This window comes from Aythya marila (genome assembly GCF_965140915.1).
Source record: "Aythya marila genome assembly, chromosome: 1".
Taxonomy (NCBI): Eukaryota; Metazoa; Chordata; class Aves; order Anseriformes; family Anatidae; genus Aythya; species Aythya marila.
In genome coordinates, this window is record NC_139042.1 from 70,482,620 (window position 1) to 70,508,280 (window position 25,661).

The 25,661-nt window shown below is 44.6% G+C and overlaps 2 protein-coding genes across 3 annotated transcripts in view; both read left to right on the top strand.

The window, feature by feature from the left end:
• The first annotated feature begins 2,217 nt into the window (after positions 1-2,217).
• Positions 2,218-19,991, top strand: RP2 (RP2 activator of ARL3 GTPase). Its single transcript, XM_082766644.1, has 5 exons — positions 2,218-2,435; positions 9,722-10,387; positions 12,009-12,123; positions 13,272-13,357; positions 16,525-19,991. Exons 1-5 carry the CDS (start codon positions 2,289-2,291, stop codon positions 16,606-16,608), a joined length of 1,098 nt encoding a protein of 365 aa, XP_082622770.1. The 5' UTR covers positions 2,218-2,288; the 3' UTR covers positions 16,609-19,991.
• Positions 19,992-23,721: 3,730 nt separating this feature from the next.
• JADE3 (jade family PHD finger 3) overlaps positions 23,722-25,661 on the top strand; it is a gene marked incomplete at its 3' end in the record, with an annotated part of 54,091 nt that continues 52,151 nt past the window's right edge. Inside the window, exon 1 of one of the 2 annotated variants that reach the window (XM_082782016.1) lies at positions 23,722-23,859. The remainder of the gene's footprint in view (positions 23,860-25,661) is intronic. The other variant, XM_082782017.1, reaches the window with a different exon arrangement.

The window sequence follows — 25,661 nt, forward strand, 5'->3', positions numbered from 1 at the left end:
ATTTTTAACTAGGACGCAGAGGGCACTGGTGCACCTAAAGCAAAAAAAGTCCCCGACATAAGCCTAGGGAAGAAAGCAAGGGCTGCTGGGCTATGCTTCAGCAAGCTGTTAAGGCTCATCTTAATTTTAACCGTGTGCCCGGCTTTTTGCTCTTGCTTAAATCCCACTGCAATCTGTAGGTTTTGGCGCGTGCATACATGCCTTGCTGAATCAGCACTGCAGCTTGTTATCTGAATTGCTGCCCTATTAGCCAGAAACCACACAAGGCACTCTCCATAAACTTTATTGTCGTTACATCGCATCTGCACGTAGCATTACACTGAAGAGCCTTGCCTGCCTCAGCGAGGTGCTCAGCTGGAGCACAGGCTCCTCTGGCGTGTCGGTTGGGCAACTCCCAGGTTGCGGCGGCTGGCTTCTTATCACAAAAAAGGATCTAGGATCTCGGCTCTTGTGTAACAGCTGTGAAACTGCAACTGCTAAACAAGAATATGCTTTACAGACGAAAACTTCATTTTGCTCTGTTTGAGAAAGTGCAGTCAAAACATGAGCAGCCCTGAAGCGGACTGTGACCCCTCTCAGCTGCAGAGTTTCTGCCACAGAAACAGCTTGCAGCAAAATTCAGATTAATGTGTTCTCTGTGTCATACATTACGCCGTCCTAATATTAGGATGCATACTTTGACTGTGTAGGATATATTAAATGATGGCCTTACTTACACATGATTCTTTCATTTTGGCCAACAGTATTTAATCTATGGCTTTTAAATTTGGGGGGCTACTTAGATTTTCAGTTAAAAAAAAAAAAAAAAACCTTCTGAAATGACTTGTAGTTCTGTGAAGTGTCTCTTAAGAGTGATATTAAATAGCATACTCCTTGTTTTTGTCTAATGTACTGCACACAACTCTGCTCATCTTTGTCCCAAACACCAGCACTAGAAAAAGGATTGTGGACAGGGTGTAATTTCTTACCAGGAAGTTAACTGGGGTTGGGAATATCAGAAAGGTTATTTCTGAACAAACAAGTTAGCAAAAATGAACTGTTCAGTTTTGCTATTTGTGCTTTTCCTCGTCGTAGTATGTCAGCTCACAGTGACCTGGGACACAGCCACACGGGTCCATTGTTCCTACTTAACTAACCCCAGTGCTAAAGCTGTGTACCACACCTACCAGGCTTGCTGCTGAGGACAGCTACAAAAATCAGTCCAAAATCAGCAGTAACAATGCAAAAATAGATTATAATACATTGCAAAATTAGCCATATTATTTGTGCATCTTGGTCTCAAGTCCCAGACCAGCTTCTGTTGGTTGGTGTTCAGTCTGGCGAGAGCCCCTGGCATTAGGGAACCTGCAAGGAGAAACGAAAAAAGGCCAGTGTGATGTGATCCCAGAGTATGCGATGATTTCTGCGTGAGATTACTCAGTATACGTCATCTGCTTCTGCGGAAAAAAAGAAAAAAAAAAGAGGGTCTGTTTAGACACAAATGCACAGATGTCTAATTAAAATGGTTGCTTCTCACGTTCATCAGTCACCCAACACAGTTTACCACACGTCTGTGCAAACATTTGTGCATAGGTGGTGGGGGATTGAGATAAGCAGCTGGAGGCAAGGGATGCTTTCTGGGAACAGCCCTGTCATCACCGTGCATCAAAACACAGTCTCAGGGGATGAGCCCAGCAGTAAACGCCCTTCTCCTCCTTTCTGCTGAATACATGAAGAATTGCCCCTGCCAGGTGTAATTTCTCTCTCCCATAAGTCACAGTTTCATATGAGTGCAGGTGAATCTAATCTTAACTGGGGATGCTTTCAAAGCTTCGCCCGGATAAGCTGCCAGCCTCTCAAGCGCAGGATTTGTGACCCTTGCTGACAGAAAACCCGAGCGGAGCTTTCAGGAAGCAGCAGCAGCAGGGAAGTTTTTAATTTTTCTCTTCTTGACTTTCGCGTCGTACAGACGACATTTTCGAGGTCTTCTCCATGCCCAGCAGGCCTAAAACCTGCGCTCAAACAGATTAAAAGCCGCTCCCCAGAGCTGTCACCAGGGGCCGGGGCAGCGCCGCCCCCCGCCAGCCCCTGAGGGGCCGCGGGCACGCGCGCGGGGGCACCCGGAAGCGGGGCGGGGCGCGGGCACGGCGCTGCGCTGGCGCGCGCGCTCCCGATCCTCCCCCCCCCCCCACCTCCCCTCCCTCCCCTCCCCGCCCACTCCGCGGCCGCGGGCGCGCGCCGGGGCGGTTGGAGCGCGCGCGGCGGCGGCCGTTACCGGGTGCCGTTAGCGGTTGCCCTCAGCGGCGGCCATGGGCTGCTTCTTCTCCAAGCGCAGGAAGGCGGCGCAGGGCGGGCAGCAGCAGCAGCAGCAGCAGCAGCAGGCGGCCGGAGCTGACGGGGAGCCGGCGGCCGGCGAGGAGAAGGCGCCGCAGTACAGCTGGGAGCAGCGGGCCAAGGTGCGGGGCCGCGGGGCGCGGCTCGGAGGGTGCCGGTCCCGGTCCAGGTCCCGGTCCCCTGGGTCCCGGTCCCCCCTCAGGGTCCCCTCAGGATCCCCTCAGGGTCCCCTCAAGGCGTAGGTCGCCTGCCGGCACCTGTTGGAGGGTGAACCTGGCCGTGCGGTGCGGCTGGCAGCCGGGTGCCTTCTTCCTGAGGGGCTTGGGGTTGTTTCCTCTTTTATTTATTTATTTATTTTATTTTATCTTAGCGCTGTTTGGTTTTTAAATGCTGCCGGGGCTGTCGAAGCGTCCCGGCAGCCCGCTGTGGAGGGCTGGGTGGAGGCAGCTCCTGACCCCTCGAAGCCTCAGCACCCAAGTCCCACATTCAGCACCCTTCATCCCAGGTTTCCTTTCTGAAATGCCCTGCCCTCATAATCCTCCTCCTCCTCTGGTCGCCTCTACGCAGGGAAGGAGAAAACAGGGCAAAACTTAAACTTAATTCGTGAGGTTTTGAGCAGGCAGAATCCCCAGACCTTTAGGCCATGTTTTACAAGTATAGGAAAGAAAACGTGTGAGCTTATTTGAATGCTCGGCTTGCTTGTTTTTGTAACCTGGCTAGGTGCTCCGGGGTGTCCCTTAAGCCTTCCAAGTAGATTAAGACAAGCTGTGGTGGAGATGCACACAGGAGCGTGCGCGTGCCCCAGTGGAATCAGCTCCTGGAGGATCAAGGAGGTTGATCTGTGCCGGGCTTGTTGCTGTTGGACTGCTCTTACATGGGGAGCAGAATGAATCCCTGTGCAAAAGGATATTGCTAGCCGAGCGCTTAAAAGAGCGTCATTTAACTGTAGAGCAACTTGATCAGATAAAGCTCAGCTCGTATGAGATTTCTTTTACCTCCTCTGCTTACGTGGCACTAAGTTCTAAAACTGTAACAGGAGGAAAATCGGAACTTAGAAACACTTGATTTGGAGAACAACCAACCTCCTGGCGAGGGAGGTGACTGTTAATGTGCTGGAAATAGGTGCGAGTTAACAGACTGGGCTACTACAGCATGAAAAAGCTAGCTCTGGGGTGGGAAAAAGCATGTAATGCATTGTGTATACAACAACTTCCTCTTTGTATAAAGGACTCTGAGAAACGGGAAGAATCTGATTTCGGGCTGTTCTGCTGAACTGTGGAAGCCGTCAAATTATCTGCTTAATTTGGTACAGTGCAGCCCAAGAACAGCTACGGGATGTCCCAGCCCGCTTCTCCTGCTCTCTGCAGCTCACAGCAGCCCTTGGGATTTTAAGTGTGCACATGGGAGCAGGAGGGCAGTGCTGAGACACTGGGTCTTAGGTAAAGGAATACCGAGCGCTTACTGCGCTTAATTTGTTCATTCCACTTGGTATACAGTGATCCTAAGTCGATGTTAATGTATTAGTTTTAGGTATTCTCTCTGGTATGTTTTCTGTTTTCTATCGCTGTCTTTGTTTTTTGATGCATCACAAATATCCCACTTACTCATTTGTATGCAAGGTTAGATTGAAGTCAGTTGGAAAACTTCTGGTATTAAGATTCCTTCTTGGACATCAACTGCATCAAATTTGTGTTCTGAACCCTGAACGCATCCACTAGCAAACCTGTTGACAGAGTTGTCTTTTAATGTGCATTTCCTGTTACTTTTAATAACGTGTTGGGTAGGGGATGTGCTAATTTCAGGCTATCATACGCAATGATGCAGTTTTGGTTGCAAAGTGCAGTTCTGCAAGTGGAGCTGGGAATAGCCTATGGTTCTCACAAGATACCCATCTGTAAGAACACAGAGGGTAAGTCTTGCTGCTCAGACACTCCAGTTGTCTTCCTGTAGGTGAATGCCAGGCTGGCGTGTTCACGGTAGGCAGAGCAGTGCAGGCACATGTATGTGCATGCTTCTTCGTTCAGGGCTGGGAAAAGAGGTGATGACTGGCTGGCAGCTATGCTGGCAGCAGCTCTGAACTTGAGGCGTTCCTCCAGCAAAACTGCTCCTTCTGCATCTGAAGCACAGCATCTTTATTGTGTTCTGTGTCAAAAGGTCGCTGGTGGTACTGACTGGTAGTGTAGACCTAGCCAAAGAGTACTGAGATAAAGTCTTTGTGACTGTATGACTCCCGTGTAATAGTCCTGAAAATGGACCGTACCGTAGAACACTAAATGTGAAATATGCTGATAAATGAATTAAAGTTAAGGAAAGAAAGTGGTGGTGCTTGAAGCTACTCAGTGTTCAGTTGTGATTTCACCTGGAACATAAGATTGCAGTTCTGTTCTCAGTCTCCCTCTTGCTCTCCTACCCGATGGCATTTTGTGTGAGTGAACAGTGTTACGTGTAGGACCAGAATGATAACTCACAGCACTAACAGAACGTGGGTGCACGGAGAGAGGAACTGGGGTTGTGTGTCTTGAGGTGGCTGATAAAGCCATGAGCTGTGATCTTCTTTGCATGAGAAGAAACACACAAAGCTGCATAGTGTTGGTTTTTTTTTTTTTTTCCTGTTTTTCATCTTCAAAGAAGTAGGATTAGATAAATTATGATTGCAGTGACGTTCAAAGTTTAGAGGGACTTTCCTTCCAGATTTTTTTTCCCTTTTTGAAGGAACAAGTTAAGATTTTGTTTCATGTCAATTGATTTGCAGATAAACTGCTGTACTTGATAGGGAACATGTAACAATCATTACTATCAGGCTGTGATAGCTGTGTTCAAACTTAAACAACAACAACAACAAAACAACAGAACTTTAACTTTCTACATAAATCATAGTCTTCTGTTAGTTACTTTATGTATGAGGATTTTGCTGGAGTGGTCTGAGCTGATGTACCCATATCATTATCTCTTTCATGTAGCCTTTTTACTTTATTTTTGAATAAATACAAAATCTTTAATATTTTCTTGCCTTTTTTTTCCTCTAGGTAGTGGGAGATTTTATCCTTAAATCTGATGCATCTCCCTTAAGCTTCTCAGTGCACCAGAAAAACTACTGTATTTCTCAAACTGTAGTCTTACCAATTGAGAAACAGCCAACAGGTTAATATTAAACAACATTTTGAGTTAAGTCTGATGCAAGTGTGTAGGAGCTCTTTATTTCTTCCTATTTTTCTATGTGTAGTATTTGGTAACAGTTTGTTGTTCAGAAAAGTATGAGAATGACCATTTACTGCTATTATTGGCATGCTGAAAAAGGGGGAAGATTATGAAGAACAAAGTGAAATGTGGCTTGGTGTTGTACTGGTCGCATTTAAAGTCAGGGTGTACAGGAGATACTCCAAGATGAAAAACTGTGTGCTAGTGACTAGATTCTGCATGTGTTGTACTTCTTTCCACCTTTTTGTGCTGCCTGAGAATCCAGACATCAGCCAGAGGTGAGTAACTTCAACGAACCCATTCTCCAGAGGATGTTGCAATAGTGCTGAAGGGCACCAACCCATAGAAGTATGAATATGCAGAAGCATATAGGCCTGGGATGCACTTCCCTTATTTCCTTTCTGTTAATTCCCCTACTGACAAAACTAGTACATAACGCTTCTGAAGTCCATGTACCCACCCTGTACCGGCAGTTTTTAATGTCACCATGTCAGCAGCCAACTCTTACAACTCTTACATACTCAAGTGCATGCAAGTCTGTAGCTGAAATACTGTCTGTTATGATTTAGAGAGATAGGGAATGATTTTTTTTTGAGAATGATATTAGCAAAAAACACACCTCTGTCAGTGGTTTTTAAAGACTTTAAAATTATTGTTTGCTTTGCAGGCTAGAGACAAGGAACTAGGGGATAACCACAATCCATTAAGAACTGCAGTGCCTCCTTGTATTTGCAGTGGTGTATCATTGCTGACTAAGACACCTTTCCTGATTGACTGGGTGAAAAAGTCTTGTTAGCACACGAACACATAGCAGAAGGGAGCTGTTAGGAACCTTGGTGATTCTAGGGACAGCTACCATGGGAAACTGTGAGGGTCTAGGACTTCTTGGTCTTCTTCCAAATGGGAGCTGCCTGGTTGTGGCGCCAGTAAGCTGGGTGATGGTGGCTGAAGAGATGTACTTCATCTGCAGCCTTCATGTCTGGCCTTTTCGCAAGACAAGCGTTTGCAGGAAGCAAAGCTGCTTAATACATCTTTTACTTGTTGTAGCAGAACTTACTAGAGTTCAAAGCAACCTTGACAGACTTTTGCTTGCCTTCGTTTCTCTCCTTTGTGCTTTAAAATCTTCACTCTTACAATTCATTCTCCAGTCCTTTGTAATGGACTTACCACTGATGTTGTTTCCAACAACCAAAGATGAGATGTCCCCTTCTTTTCTGTTAAGGGGGAAAAACTAGCAGGGATTTGTTTTTTATTTGATCATCATATTTGGCTATTTAGGTTACTATATGAAGTAATTCCTGAACCTACAAGTCGTATTTTGATTAGAAGGTTTCAACTCTTGAGCTCTGCCTGTATCTATCAATGCCAAACTGTCTCTCTAAATTCAGATGAAAGAGTAGTTTTAAAGTTGCATCTATAAATACTGTCATTGTTTGGATTTACACCAGGTTGGAAAAAGGAGCTAAAAAAATATATATCTCTTAAGGGATGGGGAATAAAACTTGTGTCTGGGTGAGGTGGGTAGCATTGGACAGGGTTCTCTGAAGCTTTGTCCAAATGTGAATGAGAGGTGGATGAGTTACCAACCTGGTGATTTTTCTGTAGCTGACCTGCCACATGCTCAAGATTTTACAACAAAAATTCACCAAATGAGTAGGCAGAGGATCTAAGTAGCCATGGTTATCAGTGTGTGAATCTTCAGACGTTCTCTTTTGTTGCTTTGTATTTCCTGGTCTGCTTTGTTTACTGAAGCAATTAGTGCTGCCCGTCTCCGGGGAAGAAAGGTGGATGTACCGATGTGGCAGTAACCTGTTGATGATGTCTGTAGACTTCAGTACTGTTAAGCGTGAACCTCGGTGCTAAGTGTGTGTGCATCCTTAAAATTATAGTTCTGCTTTGATGCTTGTTTCTCTAAGGTGTTTCTGTTACGCAGGGGAAGTGAAATATTCTTCACTTCAATATTCGAGCAGGTACAGCTGCTCGGCTTACTGCCTGCTCTCAAGGCCAATAACCTGGTGTGGCCGGGAGAGTGCTGAGGTCTACATGTATCTTGCTCGGTCCCTCTAGTGCCTGTGGCTGTGTTAGTCAATAAATACTCCTGCTCTATACAAGGAAAACTCAAGGCAAAATTAAAGGAAATTGGCAAACTCCCTAGAGTGGTGAACAAACTGAGAAGTAAGAGTTGCATCACTGCACAACTCTTAATTCACATCAGGGAAATAAAATTGAGCTCCTGAATCAATACAGATTATCGTTAAACTCAAATACTGCTCTTTTTCTCAAGGGCTCTCTCTCCGAGAGTCTCTGAGACTCTGTAACCTGTGGGTTAGCTGACTAACCGGTGTTTTTCACATAGGCCAAAATAAAATCACAAGGTGAAGTTTCACACGTCTGCAAAGACCTCAGTGTAGGACTAACTAGTGCTGCTCCACAGGCTTTTAGAAGAGACTGATTTAGAAGGACACAAGTAGTTGCTAAGGCTCAGAAAAGCTGCAAGTTCCGGAAACTTTGAACTTCCCCTTCCTAAGAGAAGTAACTGTTCCTCCAAACCCTGTTTCCAAGGCAGTGTGTCTGTTTCCCAAGTTCATAAACACAGATGTGTGCATGCACGTACTAGGAGATGCACGGGAAGAATCTAATGGCAGCTTTGATATTGAAATTGTCTCAATGTCTTGAGAGTCCCTGCTGGATCAAGTAAGTACCGTTATGTGAGACTTGCTTATGACCTGAAAGGGTTTGACTCCTAATCGTACAGCTGGGTCTCCATGCTGTGCTGCTTATCATCTGAGCCTCCCAGTCCTGTATGTGTGCTTCCTGGATGTGTGCTAGTGATACTGAATGTGGCTGAGGGGGGGATTTCTGGGTTGCATTCATGGAGCAGATTCATCAGCTGCAAGCGTAGTCTTGTGTCAGGAAGTCAGATATGATGTGTATCAAAGCACAGTTGGTCAGTTAATCTACACTTAGAGCTTCCAGTAGCTATTCTGGACAAAACTTACATAAACTGAGCTGTTGTACTGAATGTCTGACGCAAGCCCATCCTGGTTTGTGGTTTTAGAGACTAGAGACCTTTTTGTGGTGTCTCATCTTGTGCAAGTTTGAGATACTGGGGAGGAGGAATTTCATCCAAATTGAGCTCTCTGGGAGCTGTTGCAATGCATTAACCCTGCTTACAGCGCACAAGCCTTAAGGCGTTCAGCCTGAATGAAGTGGGAGGCTTGTGAAGTGATCTGGTTGGTGTCAGACTAGTTCAGGTACTCACATACTTCCAACTGCTATGTTAATAAGCTTGCACCAGGGGGCAGAGTAGAATCTGTTCTGGGAAGCACCATTGCCGTGACTGTCAAATAACCCGGCTCGGATTCCTTCATCGCTATGGCAGCAGCTGCTGTAGTGCCCGTGCATCACATGCCAGCCCTTGTGCAGCTTTGGGCTCTGAGCGCAGCGCGCTGGGGAGTGCCACAGCTCCCCTGGAGCGTCCCTCCCAGGCGGAAGAATGCTGGGGCGGGGAGGAGGAGAGGTCTGCGAGCGTGACCTGTACACCAGCACTGCCAGCGCGCGCTTGTTACTCACAGCTAACACAGTCATGAAGCTGGCGGTAGCACAAAAAGCCCAGGGCTCTTAGCACAAGATACTGCTGTGGCACGGCTAAGCAAGCTTTGTTGTTTGCAAACATAACAGAGGAGATGCTGCTTGGAGGTAGCAAGGTTTCCTTGCAATGTGTCGAGGCGTGGTAACATAAGACCAAGAGAGCTGCTCGAAATACTATCTCTTCCTAGCTTTATGAATCTTTAAGTACCTTGGCCAATTCATTTATTGCTGTTATTACCGGAATACCCAGGACAATCGTTCTTGTTGGAACGGTTTAGATCTCTCAGAGAAAGTTCACTTCACCCCCCTTTCCCTCCCCCAGTTTCCTTATTAGAGAACAAGCTGAGTTGTGGTGGGTTTTATTTATTTATTTTGGAATATCTCAAGTTTTGTTTCAGTTTGTTGTTGTACCTCAATACTATGTGTTCCAGTACCTTGGCTAAAAAAGCTTCCTCCGATCTTTCATCACTCTGATAACCTGCCAGAATATTCTTCAAAGAACAGTTATCCTGTACAGTTCTGTAATATCTCGGCTAATCCAAACCAATTAACATTTGGCATTAGAATATTCTCTATGTGAAGAATTTCACATTTTATTTTTTTTTCCTTCTTTCTTCAGATTGACCCAAAAGATTACACTTTTTCTGGACTTAAAGATGAAACTGTGGGTCGACTGCCTGGAAAAGTAGCAGGGCAACAGTTCATCATTCAGGACTGCGAGAACTGTAGCATCTACATATTTGACCATTCTGCTACAATCACTGTTGATGACTGTGTAAACTGCCAAATCTTTTTAGGACCAATAAAAGGCAGCGTGTTTTTCCGTGACTGCAAAGATTGCAAATGCATAGTAGCCTGCCAACAGTTTCGCACTCGGGACTGCAGAAAGTTGGAGGTGTTCTTGTGTTGTGCTACCCAGCCCATTATCGAGTCCTCCACAGGTATGAAATTTGGTTGCTTCCAGTACTATTACCCTGAGCTTGCTTTGCAATTTAAAGATGCTGGACTGAGTATCTTCAATAACACATGGAGCAACATCCATGACTTTACCCCTGTGTCAGGAGAAAATAACTGGGGCCTTTTGCCCGAGAATGCTGTGGTTCAGGATTATGTTCCTCTGCCCAGCTCTGAAGAGCTGAAAGCTGTCAGAATTTCTACGGATGCTATGAGGAGCATAATACCAATAACTCGAGGGCGGAGACAGAAAAGCAGCGAGGAATCGTGCTTGGCCGTGTTTTTTGCTGGTGACTATACGACTGCAAATGCCAGAAAGTTAATTGATGAGGTAAGTGACCTTCTTCTGTGTTCAACTTTATGAATTTCTAATTGAACTTTCCTCTGGATAGCCGTGGTGCTTACTGAAGGGAGAACGGTGAGATTCTGCATGTCTACTAACCATAGTAATCAACTGCACTTCTTAAAACCTTATAGCGAGATAAGAGAATGGAGCTCATCTGATTGAACAGTTATTTTACATGCTGTGGTTGGCATATCTGTCCCTTAATAGTCCCAATGTATTTTTTCAGCACAGCACACCAAACCTACGCTCTGAGGAAAATGTGTAGTTCATTCGATGAACTTGGCCAAATGTAAATGATTGGCAATGCTTGTGAAAGGCAGATAGCCTTGATAGCTGTGACTTCTGGGGCAATAAGCTAAAAAGTTAATTGGCTATCTGTCCTGAAAGCTTTGGCAGTGCTAACAGAGCTAAAAATAACATGTTAAATTTTAACCCCCTCTCTATTCCTTCCCCAACTCAGCGTTGGATTGTTTTTGTTTGTTTTTTTTTTTTTTTTCTGGAAAAGGCAGAGAGTGTTTGTCACAGCTGGTCAGCTGTCTTTGATTACTTAAATAGCTGGTGCTGTCTCTTTTCCTGTCAGGCAGGAGCTCCTAAGCTTGGCTGAGTTTGGGCTTCACTGGGCTAAAATCTGGGAGTGGCTGGCTGCTTTTAGCGCTCTGGAGTGCCAGGGATGACAGAGCAGAGCCAGTAACTGAGCTACAGCTTGAAAGAGATATCTGCAAAAGCTGCAGATCCCAGTGGTGGGTGAGCAACAAAACAACTGATGGAGCTCCTTGCCTTGTTTTTTTTTTTTGTTTTTTTTTTTTTTTTAACTACAAGGGAGGAGAAAAAAAAAGCTCTAGGGTGTTTCCATGCCTCCCCCAGTTGGATTTTGATGGAACTGAGCTACCAAAAGATACTTGAGTGAAGGGAGATATTTTGGGGTATTTTTTCTGAAGAAGGAGTACCTGCAGTAAAGAGGATATTAGAGGTGTTCTCCTGTGTTTGTCCCCTTTGAAAGTAATAGTTGTGGAGATTCTAAAAGACTAGTTTAGACAAATGCTATGGCTATCTTACTGCCCTGTAGACTAATGAATGATTTGGAAGTACAAACATAGTTGTTTGTTCTTCACGTGCCTTTAGTTTCATACTAAATCTGAAGTAAAATGCTGTGTGTGTTTGAAAGTTTGTAACTTTTTTTTTTTTTTTTTTTTTTCCAAAATGGAAAACGGCAGCAGTGGGTAGATGAGTGTTTGAGCTAATGCTTGTCTGAACTATTGCAGACTAATGAGAACTAACTGCTTGACTCCAGATGCCTGAATGCTTTTAACTCCTATTAGTTTCAGCTTGTCAGGGATTGTGGGGAAAAAAAAATACACAACCCGAGCCATAACATAAAGCACAAATTCACATTTACCACTCTAGGTGCACTAAGGCAGAGGACTAAATCTGGATGAATGGAATGAAAATAAACAGAATTGTAGAAAATCCTCTTTGAAAGGAGGAAAAAGGGTCCCTTTGCTCTGTGGCTTAAAGCATATGGGTCTGTTCCAGTGTAGTTTGGATACTCAAGCTGGACTGTGTGCCTTAGAAACATTTTTAACCTGAATTCTTTATCTGTTAATAGATGACTGGCAAAGGCTTTCAGCTGGTACAGACCAAAGAAGTCCCAATGAAAGCAGAGGATGCTCAGAGAGTTTTCCGTCAGTGTGCATCAGAATTCATTCCACTGCTTGAAAAAGGTGAGATTATGCATTGCTTTGTTTCTCTTCTTGATACAGAAGGCTAGCTGGCCGTGGAGCATTCTGGAGAAGAAGGAAGGACAAATCTGCGGTGTAAAGCCAGCTGAGGTGAACTTTGGAAGCCTCAGACAGGCCCTGATCCAGTCAAAACTGAAGGCATCAGAAATGAACAAATCCACGTGTACTTCGTGGCTCTGCCCCCCCTCTAGTGGCCCAACTGCATAGCTCAGGAGCTGGGGCGCCAGCAGATCTGTTTGGGGTGGGCAACAAAAGCTTGTGCTTCTATAATCAAAATATTTTGGCTTATTGCAGTAGAGGTGAGCAACTTAGATGTTCAGTGTTTCTGTACACACATTGAAGCAAATCAGTGTGGATGTCTATAAAGCAGGCAAGTGTTAAATTCCTGTTTATAAACGGTGTACTGTCAGAGTACTTCAAAAGCTTTTTTGTTGATTTGTCTGTAATTGCTTTTTGTCTGTTCCCGTAGAAGTGCTGACATCCTGCCATCTGTTATATGCTGAAGCTCAGTACACGCTCCCAAACATAGCAGCAACATGCATTTTTTTCAGAATAATATGAGGTCCATAGTGCTCGTTGCAAGAATAGGACAAAAGTTACACTTTCTAGATGACAGACTCGTTTAAGGGCTAGTTTGCACCCATGTGGGAAGAAATAACATGCTCAAAATGAAAGAAGAGAAAGGGGATCTGGAAATAGGGGGGTGAGAATAAGTCTGAAAGTCAGGCCGTTTGCTATCTTGGTACTGAGGTAAAAATGCCTGAATGACTCAGTCCTACTCCAGATGTCTGTGCAATGGCTCACTATTTGAGCAGTATAGTCTGACTCACTTCCATGATGCCCTCCACTCTTTAGCATTTCTGTGCCATTGCTGCCTTTCAAGAAATAAAACTGGAAACCTGCTAGAGCCTCTGCAAAATGAGCATGGAACTGCAGATATTTTCTTTTCAGATAACGCTGTGCTTTGAAATTATGCTTGTTTTTATTTTTTATCCTGTGTTATGGCTGCTCAAACAACAACAACAAAAAATCAAATGGTTATTGCAAGTTTCACAATTTGTGAAGGGATGAGAAATCTAATGTTTTAGTGCTTAAAAGTGGCATTGATTTTAGATAAACCTATCTTCTAGGTCCAGTAGTCGCTTTGGAGTTCAATGGAGATGGTGCTGTGGAAGCATGTCAAAGCACTGTAAATGATGTTTTTAATGGAACCAAGGTAAGCTGGTGTGTTGATTTATTAGCAGAAAATGTTACAGGACATCTAAGAGTTTTGTGGTCGAGCTGTAGTTTTGTGAAGACTTTGTGGTCGAGCTGTAGTTTTGACGTACTGAATGTTCTTTTTATGTTTCTGCACAGTAAAATCCAAGTATCCCAGTTGTGGGGTTTTTGTTTCTTTGTTTTACACAGAACTCAAGTTTGCTTCTAGGAGAGGAGAAAAATTGCCCCTAGGAAAGAGCACTAAATCTCCATGCCTACTAAAGAATAGAGTATTTCCACCTAAAACTGTTATTCCACATAGTAGTAAAAACAAATTTTATAAATGTAGCAGGGTAAAGCTCTCCTCCAGGTCTTACACTGAAGTCTGCTTTGTCATGTCCTACTTTATTAAACCCTGACAAAGATACGATGGTATTTCAGCTTCTCTCAAGATTTACTTTTGCTGTGAAGGATATTGCAGAATGCCTTCCTTCAAATATACTTTGCTTTTTTCTTCTGTCAACTTGTTTTACTGTAGCTTCTTTATACCATACTTGCTTTTTGGTTGCCGTCCCCATTTCTTTCAATGGCAGTGGATTTGAGAAAGTGTCTGGTAAGAATTAGAGCACTGCAAGGAAGCAGCATTACTGATAGTAGGAAAGGGACAAACCCTTTGCTTTCAAGCTGCTCAGCGAAGACTGGAATGTCTTTGGGACATACAGTGTCCATACAGCTCCTCGCTATCTTTCAGTTCCTCTTAAAAGAATTGCTCAGGAAACTAGACTGCACAGATTCTGGAAAACAGTCTTTTAATAAGTCGTTGTCACCTGAAATGCAGCTAATGCTTTTGTTTTGGGTTTACTATTGCATCAGCAAAACCCTGATGTGTTGCAGGCCTTAAATTAGATCTCTGAGTCTGGAGAGTACAAGAACTACAGTCTGGACAGTGCTATTACTGATTGTTCCTTGCTCCCCACAAGTCTCTGCAATTTTTACCATAAAATTCACCTTTTTGACTGGGAGCTTACAGTGGCTTTTTTTTTTTTTTTTGGTATAGTTAACATATTCTTTTCATACAGAACAAGGCTGACAGTGGGTGGGTAATTAACTTATTCTTCTAGATCTCAGTTTCTCTATTCAAAGGCTGAAGTGATATTAATTATTAGAACATATAAGAATTTATACTTTCCTCACTAAAATGACTGGCATCTGTTGTCATAATGCAGTGAATGTCCGGATCTGACATGCATCCAGGAAACTCAGGCTATGCACTTCCTGCTGTGAAGTAATCATTTTTCTTGAAGGTTACAAATGTGGAATTACTTCTTGCTCTTGGATTCAAAACTTCTATTTACAGCCTGGCCCCACAGTAAAGTCTACCTTACTTCCCAAACACTTGTTACACTAAGTAACATTAAGTGAATTAAGAATCAGGACTTTGGGCTTCCTGGGAACTATCTATCTTTTATTTAGATAAAAACTTAACCCCAAAACATCCAATCAGAGCTGCATTTTTTTAATGGATCTCTAGATACTTAAATATCATGTCTACATGTTTTTAGGAATCATAGAATCGTAGAATGGCTTTGGTTGGAAGGGACCTCAATGATCTAACTCCAACCCCCCTGCCATAGGCAGGGATGCCACCCACGAGATCAGGTTACCCAGGGCCCCATCCAGCCTGGTCTTGAACACCTCCAAGGATGGGGCAGCCACAGCTTCTCTGGGCAACCTGTGCCAGGGCCTCACCACCTGAAGAATTTCCTTCTAACGTCTAATCTAAATCTCCCCTTTTTTAGTGTAAAACCGTTCCCCCTTGTCCTGTCAATATCTGATTGAGCAAAGAGTGTCTCTGTCTTTTTTCTAAGACCCTTCAGGTACTGGAAGTTTGCAATGAAGTCACCCTGGAGCCTTCTTTTCCATAGGTTGAGCAGCCCCAGCTCTCTCAACCTGTATTTATAGGAAATGTATTTCTTTCTTAGGACATAATTTAGAAGCAATTTAGGGAGTAACAAACTTCAGACTTAATACTACCAGAAGGTTCAGGAAAGCTCTATAAAATGCTTTCACCTCATTGCCTTTATCATTGGGGCAGTTTGAGAGTTGGTAGAGCGCTCAGAAAGAAGTGTAGGTACCCTTCATCACAAAGCAATGACAAAAACTCTTAGGAAGATATTTATCTTGTAAGACTTAGTGGGAAGCTAGTCTGATTTTTAAGCAGGTAGTTACATTTGCATTTGAAAGCCACGGTTAAAAATTACTGACTTCATCCATTAATAAACTTAATTTTACAAGACATTTGTTACGGCCGTGGTACAAATTGCTGTTGCACCAGCAAACTGCCAAATAACTAACAGATATTGTCATATCCCTTCAAACAGGAGTCTACTGTACCTCCAAGCAGTAGTTTAGGAAGCTGCTTGCTTTGTGATGAAATAGGTTTTTTTTAGTTATTGTTTTGAAACCTGAAATTTGCTGGACAAAAGGATATCCATCTTAGAACATGTTAAAAGTAAACCAATTTAAGGAACTGTCATAGTCTATGTTGGTAGGGTACTCTGAGCTGAAGCAGAAAAACAGGACTATACAAGCATGATTATCTGGAATAATTCTACATTTCTGTAACTATCTCTTTCTACAGTTCCACTGCACTTCAGAATAACTCTTTACAAAATGAAAATCTATTTGTTTAAAAAAAAAAAATAGTAACCTGAAGAAGGAGCAGCAGCTGTAAGTTTTTTTTGGGAATATAATGCAAGGGAGTTTTTCTTACAAACTTTGGTTCTGTGGAATGGAAGTTTAATGGTAGCCTGAGGTTTTGTCATCCCTGTCGTGTCCACCCTCTCCCTACTCCCAGCCCTGCAGACAGTTTACCAAGCAAAATACATCTAACCATATACTAGCTGAAGCTGTGGCCCCTGAATAATTTCGTGTAAACTTTTGATTCTTGTCAGTGTAAGGCTACTGTTACTGCAGCTCGTGTGACTGCTAGGAACAGGTCACAGTAACCAAGGGTGCGTCAGGGCTCAGAGGATTCAAAGGCTGTTTGAACACATAGTGGAAACCAAGCGATTTGTGCCTCTCGTGAAAAGCAAAAATAAAAAATCATGACTGGCTGTGAACGATCAAAAACTACCTGAACTTGCTAGTGGTGATGCATAACTCTTCCCTTGTTTAATAAAATAGGTTTTTGTATCGGAGAGCAAGGCATCAGCATCTCAAGACGTAGACAATTTCTACAACTTTGCTGAAATGCAGATGGGAATGTGAAGTGGAACGCACAGATGCTCACGTATGGTTTGCCTCAACACTTGGATGTCACTTGGTGTGAACACTGTAGTAGTATCAGAGAACTTTTGTCATTTGATTTTGTATTTCTCATATATTCCTTTTCTAAAGCTCTTGGAAGTTTTAATACCACATTACCAGAACTGGAGTAAACTTCATACCTCTTTGTGTGCATTATGTTTGAAGCCAGCTCCAGAAACCATGAACTTTTGTACTAACTTGTTTTTATAGTGATTTCTAAACTCTTATTGACGTTTGAATGTTTCTTGTCAACATTGAATAGGAAGACATTTGACAAGTGCAATGCTGATACACATTTAATGCATTAATAATTGTGAACTTTAACTCAGACACAGTTTAGAAAGTGTATTTCTGTGACACTCATTGTTCAAAACTTTCCCACGTGCAAATTTGCCTTCACTGGGGGGCAGAGAGGAAGCTGTAGTTGATGACTTTCTTCTGAAAGCTTAGTCTGGAATGATTCTTCCTTTATATCATGCTTTCAGAAGCAGTGCTTGGCTTAAAATGTTTGTCTGCTTTATTCTGCTTTGGCGTCTTTTTTTATTATTATTATTTTTATTTAATAAAGTTGCTTGCAGGAACATTTAAACTGAGAGTTGTCACATCAGCAAGCTGGTGAGTGAGCACTTGCTAGACTCTTCTGCTCTGAGGTGAGTTCTGAGTGTGAGCGCCCATCTGAAGATGCAGAGGTCTAAGGTCCATTCAGGGTCTTTGGAGATTCCACTGCTTCTGGTGGTCCCATGTCACCTGTGGGATGTACCTGAGGTTCTCCTGGGCTCTGGAGCAATGACTTTCTGGCACTGTTGTTGTTTGCTCTAAGGGATGTACAGCAACCTGGAGCCAGAGAAGGGCTCTGAAGGCATTAAGAGTATTTTCTTTGCTAAGCCTCAAGAGCAGGGTTTTACAAAAAAGTTCAGTAGTAGTACTGAAAAATTGGCTGTGAAGTACTACACTGTGCTGTAGGGTTTACTTCAGATTAATTCTAAAAACAGACTGAAGAAGTGCTACTAACATACAAGATGTGTTTGAATAGCAATCAATAAGGATGCTTACTTCTTTATAGTGCATATTAGAGTGCATATCTATACTGATATTAAATACATGATTAATTCCTTTGGGCATATTTGATCCTCACCGAGTTTCCTACAGGAACTTAAAGCTTACGTCCAGGTTTACAAGCCCTCTGTAATTCTTGAACAGGCTGTGCATACAAATGCACAAAACCAAATTTATTAATTAAAACTGTGGTTTGCCAATATGTGTAGCCTTTACAACCCATTGAGCAAGTGCTGGCTGTGCTGAGGTGCTAAAGCAGTAATGTCCTCATTATGGTCATCTGTCCAAAAATCAGAGCTTGAGACTCATTTTCAGTTCAGATGCACAATGCATCCGTTTCACAGCTCTAGAGTTCCCAAAGTGGGTGGCTGAGAACACACCTCTTGCTAACCTTTTTTTAGAATTAGCACATGAAAGAACCTGTTCTCCTGAAGTGCATAGTTCTGTCATGCCCAGGAGATGTTCCGGGCTGTCATTTTGTCACTGCTAGGCAAATGCATACTCTTAGTTTAAACTACATATCAAGAATCTGTCCTTAGGACCTCTTACTAACATTATGCATAGATTAAATAAGGAAGAATATCTCCTGAAGTCACTAAACCATTCGCATACTGAAGGTCAGAAAAACGTCACTTTAGTGAAATGTTTGTATTTGACAGAGTGAAATAAAATTAAACTGCCACCTAAATCTGACTGGTGGAAGAAATTGCTGCTTATTTGCACTTAGCCAGCTAGATTTTTTTTTTTTTTTTTTTTATATAATGTGTGAGGAGAGGCTGTAAAGTCAGCTGCAAATCTTTGGATCCGTCCACGAAGCACTAGCACAGTTTGTCAGTGAATACTGCTGGAATTACTTTGGATATGTACTGTAAATACGTTTTTCTGATATGGACAGAGTTGCGTAATGTACTTCAAAGCTGTCATCGTGTCATTTCTTTTAGCAGTACATGTACTGGACCATCTCGATCTCTAACCTTTTACATACCATATTTTTAAACTTATATGCTGACACATAATTATGTATATGTTACAGTTTATTTTTTGTATTTTCAAACTGATCTGGAAGCAAAGTGCTAAATTGATTTTTGTGACTACTTTTGATGAAGGACAAGATGATTAATTGAAAATTAATCAAGGCTTGAAATAGTGAAAATCTTCTTTTACATGCTGGGGAAGAGCAGGGTATTGCTTTTTTTGTGTTGCTAGTATGCTAAGCAACATAAAGGGTTTTTAATTTTTAAAAACCTAAATAATGAAGGAGTTTCTTAATCCAGTTATTTATCTTTTTGACTTCAATTTCTTTTTAACAGTTGTTAAGAACACTTCTAACCTAAATAAGAGTTCATCAGGTATTATATACATTACTGAATGGTACATGCTTCATGTAGTCTTTTTATGTTTCATGTCTATCTTTTTGTGTAATTTGCATTGCACCATGAATGTAATTCATAATAAACATTGCAAATCTAAACTCTGGGTTCTAGAAGACTTTCTTAAATTGCAAGCCATTGCAAAATATAATTAAATATTAAAACAGAATTCCACGTTTAAACAGGGACTTTGTCAGATACTCACAGCTACTTGAAAATAAGCATCAAACTCTGTAGTCATCCATCCACCAAAAAAGATGCATTTTTGACAGCAGTGCAGTCATCCATCCTCCAACCCAGTAAATTTTTGACAGCAGGGATTCTTCCCCAGAGTCACTGAAGATCTGATTAACTTTACAGTGCAGTTTTCCAAGTAGAATATGCAGGAAAATATTCTTATATCAAGTTGTAGAGTTACAAGTACAGAGATTCAAGGATGGAGGCTGTTAAAGCACTTTTTCCTGCTCTGTGTACACGTTTGTTTTGGTTTTTCTTGTTTGTTTGTTTGTTTTTTTTTTTAACATGTAGGAGTTTTGTCCTTTTTAACTGTGCTTACCTCTTTGGGTCCTGGATGGATGCTAGCAATGTATGCACATGAAAACCAGTGGTGTTTATAATAGTAGCATTGCTTGTTTAGAAACTAATTCCTTTATGTGTTCTACTTAAAATCTAAGGACTTCTGAAAGCAGGTAAATGTTTAATAAATTTCCAGTCTGAGCTTTAAACTGGTCAGAAATGAGAATTTTCCTGCTAGAGGTAGTCTAGGGTAACTTTCACAAAGCATAAATGTTCGCTAAGAACATGAAGTACTGTATCAATATAATCTGTTAAAGTGATTGGGTTCAACTGGGAAGCTTAAAAGAATAAAAGCTTCTGATTTGCACTCGGCTGTTGTACAATTTTACAGTTCAAATAAAATCTTACACCCCAATTAGATTTGAATTGCTTGCTAATCTTTTTTTTTTTTTAACGTAGTATCTAAGTAATAGTAAAGCTTAAATATTTTAATAATTTTTACCAGTCGCATCCTCATCTACTAAGCAGCAGAAGCTTTGTATCTGTGCCTAGTTGCTAGGAAGTCACCCACTTTCCTTTGTCCTATCTAGATAAGTCATCCATAAAATGCATGTATTTAAGAGTAATCCACATACCAGGCTGCACTTACATAACTGGGACAAATTTTTTCCATTCCAAAAAGGAGCTTGAAACTGTGTTACAAAATATGTGCCTCAGTCATCCTGACTAATAGGGGCAAAAATGAGTTTTACTGACTTAGGCTTGAGAGAGAACTGTAGCTGAGTATCTCCTTGTCTTAAATGCTGGCTTTTAAGCATTCAGGCTTTATTCATGCAGCATTCAACTTTCTGTGCATATTCAAATTAGCGTTGCTGATAATATCTTGTAGAAGTTGTCCATTTCTTAGGCTTTTTTCCTAAAGATTTAATAAAAGCTGGAGCAAAATGAATCTTTTAAGATCTAGAAGCAACCCAAGTGCCTGCCTGAGTAGTTCCTAAACTCTTAATTCACGTTTAGCTCCTTGCTGGCTCTTTTGTATTTTATGCCGTTTCCCCCGATTGATAAGTGCTTCTGAATCCATAATGGTGAGTGACATAGGTCTTTGGGGGTCTGCAGGAATAGCTCCTCCAAGGCACGTTTAAACCTGGTCTCAAACATCTAACTTCCAGTCTAACTGTACTAAAAGCCATGAATAAGTGCTGATCCTAAGCGTTGCCTCCAGTACGCGTGTATTTGAGAAGGACGGTGCACGTGGGCAGCAGCACCATTCCCCTGAGTGCTCTAATACTGCGTTTTTGCTCCCGTGTACATTGAAAAGCAGCTCTGTGGTGGTCCACGCAGTTCCCTGGGTGTCTCAGAACTTGCAATAGGAGCTGTAGCAGTTTGCCAGGGGTAAGTTTTGGTATGAAAATCTCGAGAAGCATCAAACCAAAAGCAGTGTGTATAGGTGGCTTCACTGAACGGCTGGGGGTCACGGTGTCCATTTAGATAGCAGAATGCTTTTACTACCTTTACTGGGGTGCACGGTTGCTGTAAGACTGTTGCTGGCCGTGTTTGTGGTCATGCAGTCTTCCTGATGCATATGTAATCATTGCTGGTTCTGAGTAAGAGAGGGGGGGAAAAAAAGAGGGGAAGTGAGACACTTTTTTAAAAGCTCTAAAGTTTTCTGAGTGCACACCAAAAAAAAAGCAACTGCTCACTCCTTTATTTTTGTATGCATCCAGTGCTGATCTCTGGCTATGCACAATTTCACGGCTGGAGCATCTGAGGTCCTTCCCAGAAGGTATTGCTCAATGTGACCAGCTTCTGTCAAGCACAAGTCATCCTTTTTCCAATTGCACAAGGCTCTACAACTGCCAGTGCTGTGAAGGGTCTGTCTAATGAGATCTTCCAAGTACACGTGGATTTCCCTCAAACCATTCTGATAAAAACCACTGTAGGATGTTTATCCTTAAAGCATCAGGCAAAGTTGGTGGGTGAAGAAACTTAAGGTTAAGCTAAAGGGCTTCTTGAGCACTGTTTAAACAAGAGTTTGTTGCTGCCAAACTGCAAAGGCTAAAAGCAAGGGGCTCTTACAGATTCTACCAGAACGTTGAGCCTAAGCTTAAGGCTAACCGCCTCTGCGCTACTGGGAGCTCCGAGGATGACAGCGGTACGCATCGCTCTGCTCTTCCAACGTTCTCGTAAGTATTGGGGTGATAAAGTCATGTGAGAGTCTGCGCTTTCATTTTTAGCTAGTTTTGTTCCCGTGATGGTGAAGAAAACTCAAAAAGCTAGTTTTCTGGTTGGTGTTTTTTTTTTTTTTTTTAAGCCATTAAACGCGCGGCTCAAAAATAAAATTGAAACAACCTTTTGCTTTTGGGGGGAAGGGTGGACAGAGCTGGCTGGCTTGTGATTTCTGAGCACTACGGGGAGTGGCAGCCTTACTTCCTCCTCTGTCCATGGATGCTGACCGCTGTGGGCAGATTGTCTGGGCGCTAGCATGTATGGCAACGTCGAGGCTTTCCAGCTCTTCTAGGTAAGAGATGCTGTGCTTTTCCTCACTAATGCAGCCATACATTACATTCTTTGATTCATTTTTGGCAGGTAGGTACTGGCATGCATTTAAGGTACAGACCCGTACTACTGATGCATTTTGAAAGCTGCCGGCAGTCCCCTCCATTCTGTGCTACTGTCTCAGAAGGAGAAAGAGCAATACTTCTCCTCCCTGCGCGCAAGACTTTGAACTTGTCAGATCCTGAGAAGTGAGGCTGGCGCGCACATTTTGCTCTGAAGAGCGTAGATGCTTCACGGTTGTGGTAGTACTTTATAAAGTCTTTTTGTCAGACCTTTTTATGTGGGGAGACCTTTCCCCCCCGTTTCTGAAGTCCCTGCTTAAAAAAACACTTCAGGTACTTCTTTCAAAAGGGCCCTGCAAATTAAATGGCAGGGCTGTGCTATGACCCGAGGGCATCTTTTGATAGCTGCCCCAACAGGTGCTAAAGGCTTGGCCGCAGTGTTAGAGGCAAAGATGGATCTTTTGAAGCTCCGAGTGTTCTTTGCTCCTTTTTCTGATAGTGCCTATCAGAAAGAAACACCTTTAGTCACAGGAGGATTTCGAGACAGCTAATGATCCTTAGATGAGACGCTGCTTTGCATTTTTATTTTTATTTTTTTCATGCAGAAGAATGAAAGTTACTCCACAGCGATAATTAGCTCTCTTGTTTGCAGGTGGGTGTTTGTGCTTTACTGCAACACTTCAGTAATTTTGCTCATTGTGAAAAGAAAATAAGGGAGGTGAGCTTTTTTTCTGGCTCTTGCCAGTAGCTGTCAGTGCTCGCTCTCATTTCAAGGACATGCTATCAAGGCTTCATCAGCGGTATCTGATCTACCGATGAATCAGGTTTTATGCAGCATCTGCAGGTTTCAAAGCAAGGAGGAATGGCAGGCTCTGGTGTCGGTGTCTTCCCTTCCTTCCCGGGGACTGCTGTCCGGGGAGGCTTCCACGTGCGGGCTGGGGATGCTGCACAGACCTGGAGGTAAGGGGTATGGGTTAAATAACCTCGCTTCCCCCCCACCCCACAACTCCTTCATGATGCTGTGACCCGTTTGCTTCTCACTGCTCTGGCATCGGATCAGAGAAGCCAGATTTTTGCAAGAAAAAAACAACATTTTCTGTTGAATTTTACTGAAATACTTGTAGGCATTTCAATTATAGGTGCTGCTTTTGTGGCTCCAGTCCACGTTAAACTCCGAGTGCCCCAATTTCTCCGATGTTACACATCACTTCGGGCTAACTTCCTCAACACGCCGAGATGCTGTGGGCAGCCTTCGTGCAGCCGCATAATGACTCGCTTCAACCCGGGTATGGCGAATGCGTGCACTTCGTTTCACCCTGACCACAGCTCGCGTATCCCTGCCTGCCAGAGCGTTCCTCCCGCGGGGGGGCTTTGTGTGGGTGCTGTGTTTTGTCGGCGCCTTAACACCCGGCTTTGGAGGCCGGGGCTGGGATGCCGCCTCCTCCTGCCGTGTGCCATTTGGCGGCCGCCCCCCGCCCGTGCGTGCCGGGGCGCAGAGGAAGGGGAAGAGGCGTGGCGCGGCGCGGGGCCCACAATAGGGCCCTTGTGCGGCCGGGGGAGGAGCGGCGGGGCCGGGCAGGGCGGGCAGGGAGCCGCCGCCGGCCGCCGCCACAGGGCCCGGCGGGCGGGGGCGATGCGGCAGCACCGGCGGCACCGCGGGGAGCGGGAGCAGCGGCAGCGGCAGCGGCGGCCCTGACGGCGGGGAGGGGGAGGTGAGCGCGGCCCCGGCGGCACCGCGCCGAGCGGAGGGGCCCGGGCGCGGGGGAGGGGAAGGGAAGGGAAGGGGAAGGAGGGGAGGGAGGGGGGGGGGAGGTGGAGGCGCTTGGCGCCAAGGCCCAGGAGGAGGAGGAGGAGGAGGAGGAGGAGGAGGGGGGGGGGAGGAAGGAGGGGGCAGCCCGCAGGGAAAAGTTGCGTCTGGTCTGGGCGCCCTTTTGTTCGCCAAATGGAGCCGGGGCCCGATGCGGGCAGAGCCGCGCCGCCGCCGCCGAACTTGCTAGAACTCGGCCCGGCCCTGAGGGGAGGCCAGGCGCGGCCGGCGGCCCCCCAGCAGCAGCGCCCGGCACCTGCAGGGGCTGGGCTGGGCTGGGCAGGGGGCGCAGCCCGCCCCTGGGCTCCCCAGAACCGCAGGGGTGCAGGGCCCGGCCCCGGGAGCGCGGCGAGCAGCCGCCTCTGCGCCCCAGGGACAGCCTGAGGTGGCGGCGGGTGCCTGGTGCTGGAGACACAGCACCAGGAGACTTAAAAATAACACAGCCACGCTGCTCGGCAGCACCTGAGCGTCGCCTCTCACCTGCACGGCCTGATATAAGGACACACACATGGCACGGGTGCGCAGACCCCTGGGTGTCAGCGTGCGGGGTGCTGCTGCCCGAGCAGCTCTGATGCTGCGGTGTTTCCACCCCACTTCCCAAGCCAATTCGCTAATTAACAATACTACATCGAACCGAAGTTGAAAACCTAATGCTTTATTACGCGTGGCTATCGTTTCCTCATGTTGTTGTTTTTGGTTTTGCTTTATTTTTTTAAATAACCAAAACCTTGCCTTTCCACCTAGATGAGCGGTGTCACTGCTGCTTGCCTGGCGCACCCCGCGTCTCGGACCGAGCAGGCCAAAGCGGGCTGAGGCAAACCCCGCTGCTCAGCCACGCAAACGTGCGCCCGTCCCGCTCCCACTGCTTTTGGGGGAGCCGTGGGCAAGGGAATTCGGCGCCGTGGGAATCCCTGGCGAGGGAGAACAGCTCCTGCGTGGCGTTTCCCTTTGTGTTGTGAAGATCTCAAGTGCTTGTGACACTGGAGGCTTCGTGTAATTGGAGGCAGAAAAGCAGTGTTGACGTGCTTTACTTAAAATGGGAACTAACAAGTTAATAATAGCTCTTATCGGAGGTGTTTATGTAATGGGAGCCCGCAGATGCTGCTCGCATCCCGAGACGTTGCGCGGGGGCTCTGTCAGGTGCTGTGCAGGTGGAAGGTGGGGCAGGGCGGAGCGAGAGGGGGGAGCCAGGCAGCTGGTGGCTCTCTGCGTTTCGGCACAAGGCTGCGTGGAGCTTGGTGTTGCTCTTTGACAGGAGGCAGAGCGATGCCATGCCCATGTGCGTTGCTCGTCGCCCTTCCACCCCTGTGTAACTGTCCAGAGCCTCCCTGCTGCCCTGGGCTGCTCGCTTACTGTCGAGTCGCCCTTCTCCAGGCGGCATCTGAGCTTGCAGTGCTTGTGGGTCCTGTTGCAGCATGTGGGAGATGGAGAATTTGGGGACTGGCGTGCCCTGGGACCGGCTCTGGCAGGGATGGGGAGCACTGAAGGGCTCGCCTTCGCCTCTTCAGCTGCGTGTAAAACTCGGGAGCGCTTTCGTTTCCTACGATGCACTTGCAGGGCATCTTGCTTATTGAACTGCAGGCTGAACGTAGTGCTTGGTGTCGTTAATGCCTCCGTGTGTGTTAATTAGAGCTGCAGGGAGATGTTAAAGAACAGGTTTATGCACATGCCCGACTGGTTGCTGAACTGAGTAAGCTCGTCACACGG

Coding starts and splice junctions, on each gene's coding strand:
- RP2 (XM_082766644.1), top strand. CDS start 2,289: ATGGGCTGCTTCTTCTCCAAGCGCAGGAAGGCGGCGCAGGGCGGGCAG. Junction 2,436..9,721: donor GCTGGGAGCAGCGGGCCAAG/GTGCGGGGCCGC, acceptor TTCTTTCTTCAG/ATTGACCCAAAAGATTACAC. Junction 10,388..12,008: donor CCAGAAAGTTAATTGATGAG/GTAAGTGACCTT, acceptor ATCTGTTAATAG/ATGACTGGCAAAGGCTTTCA.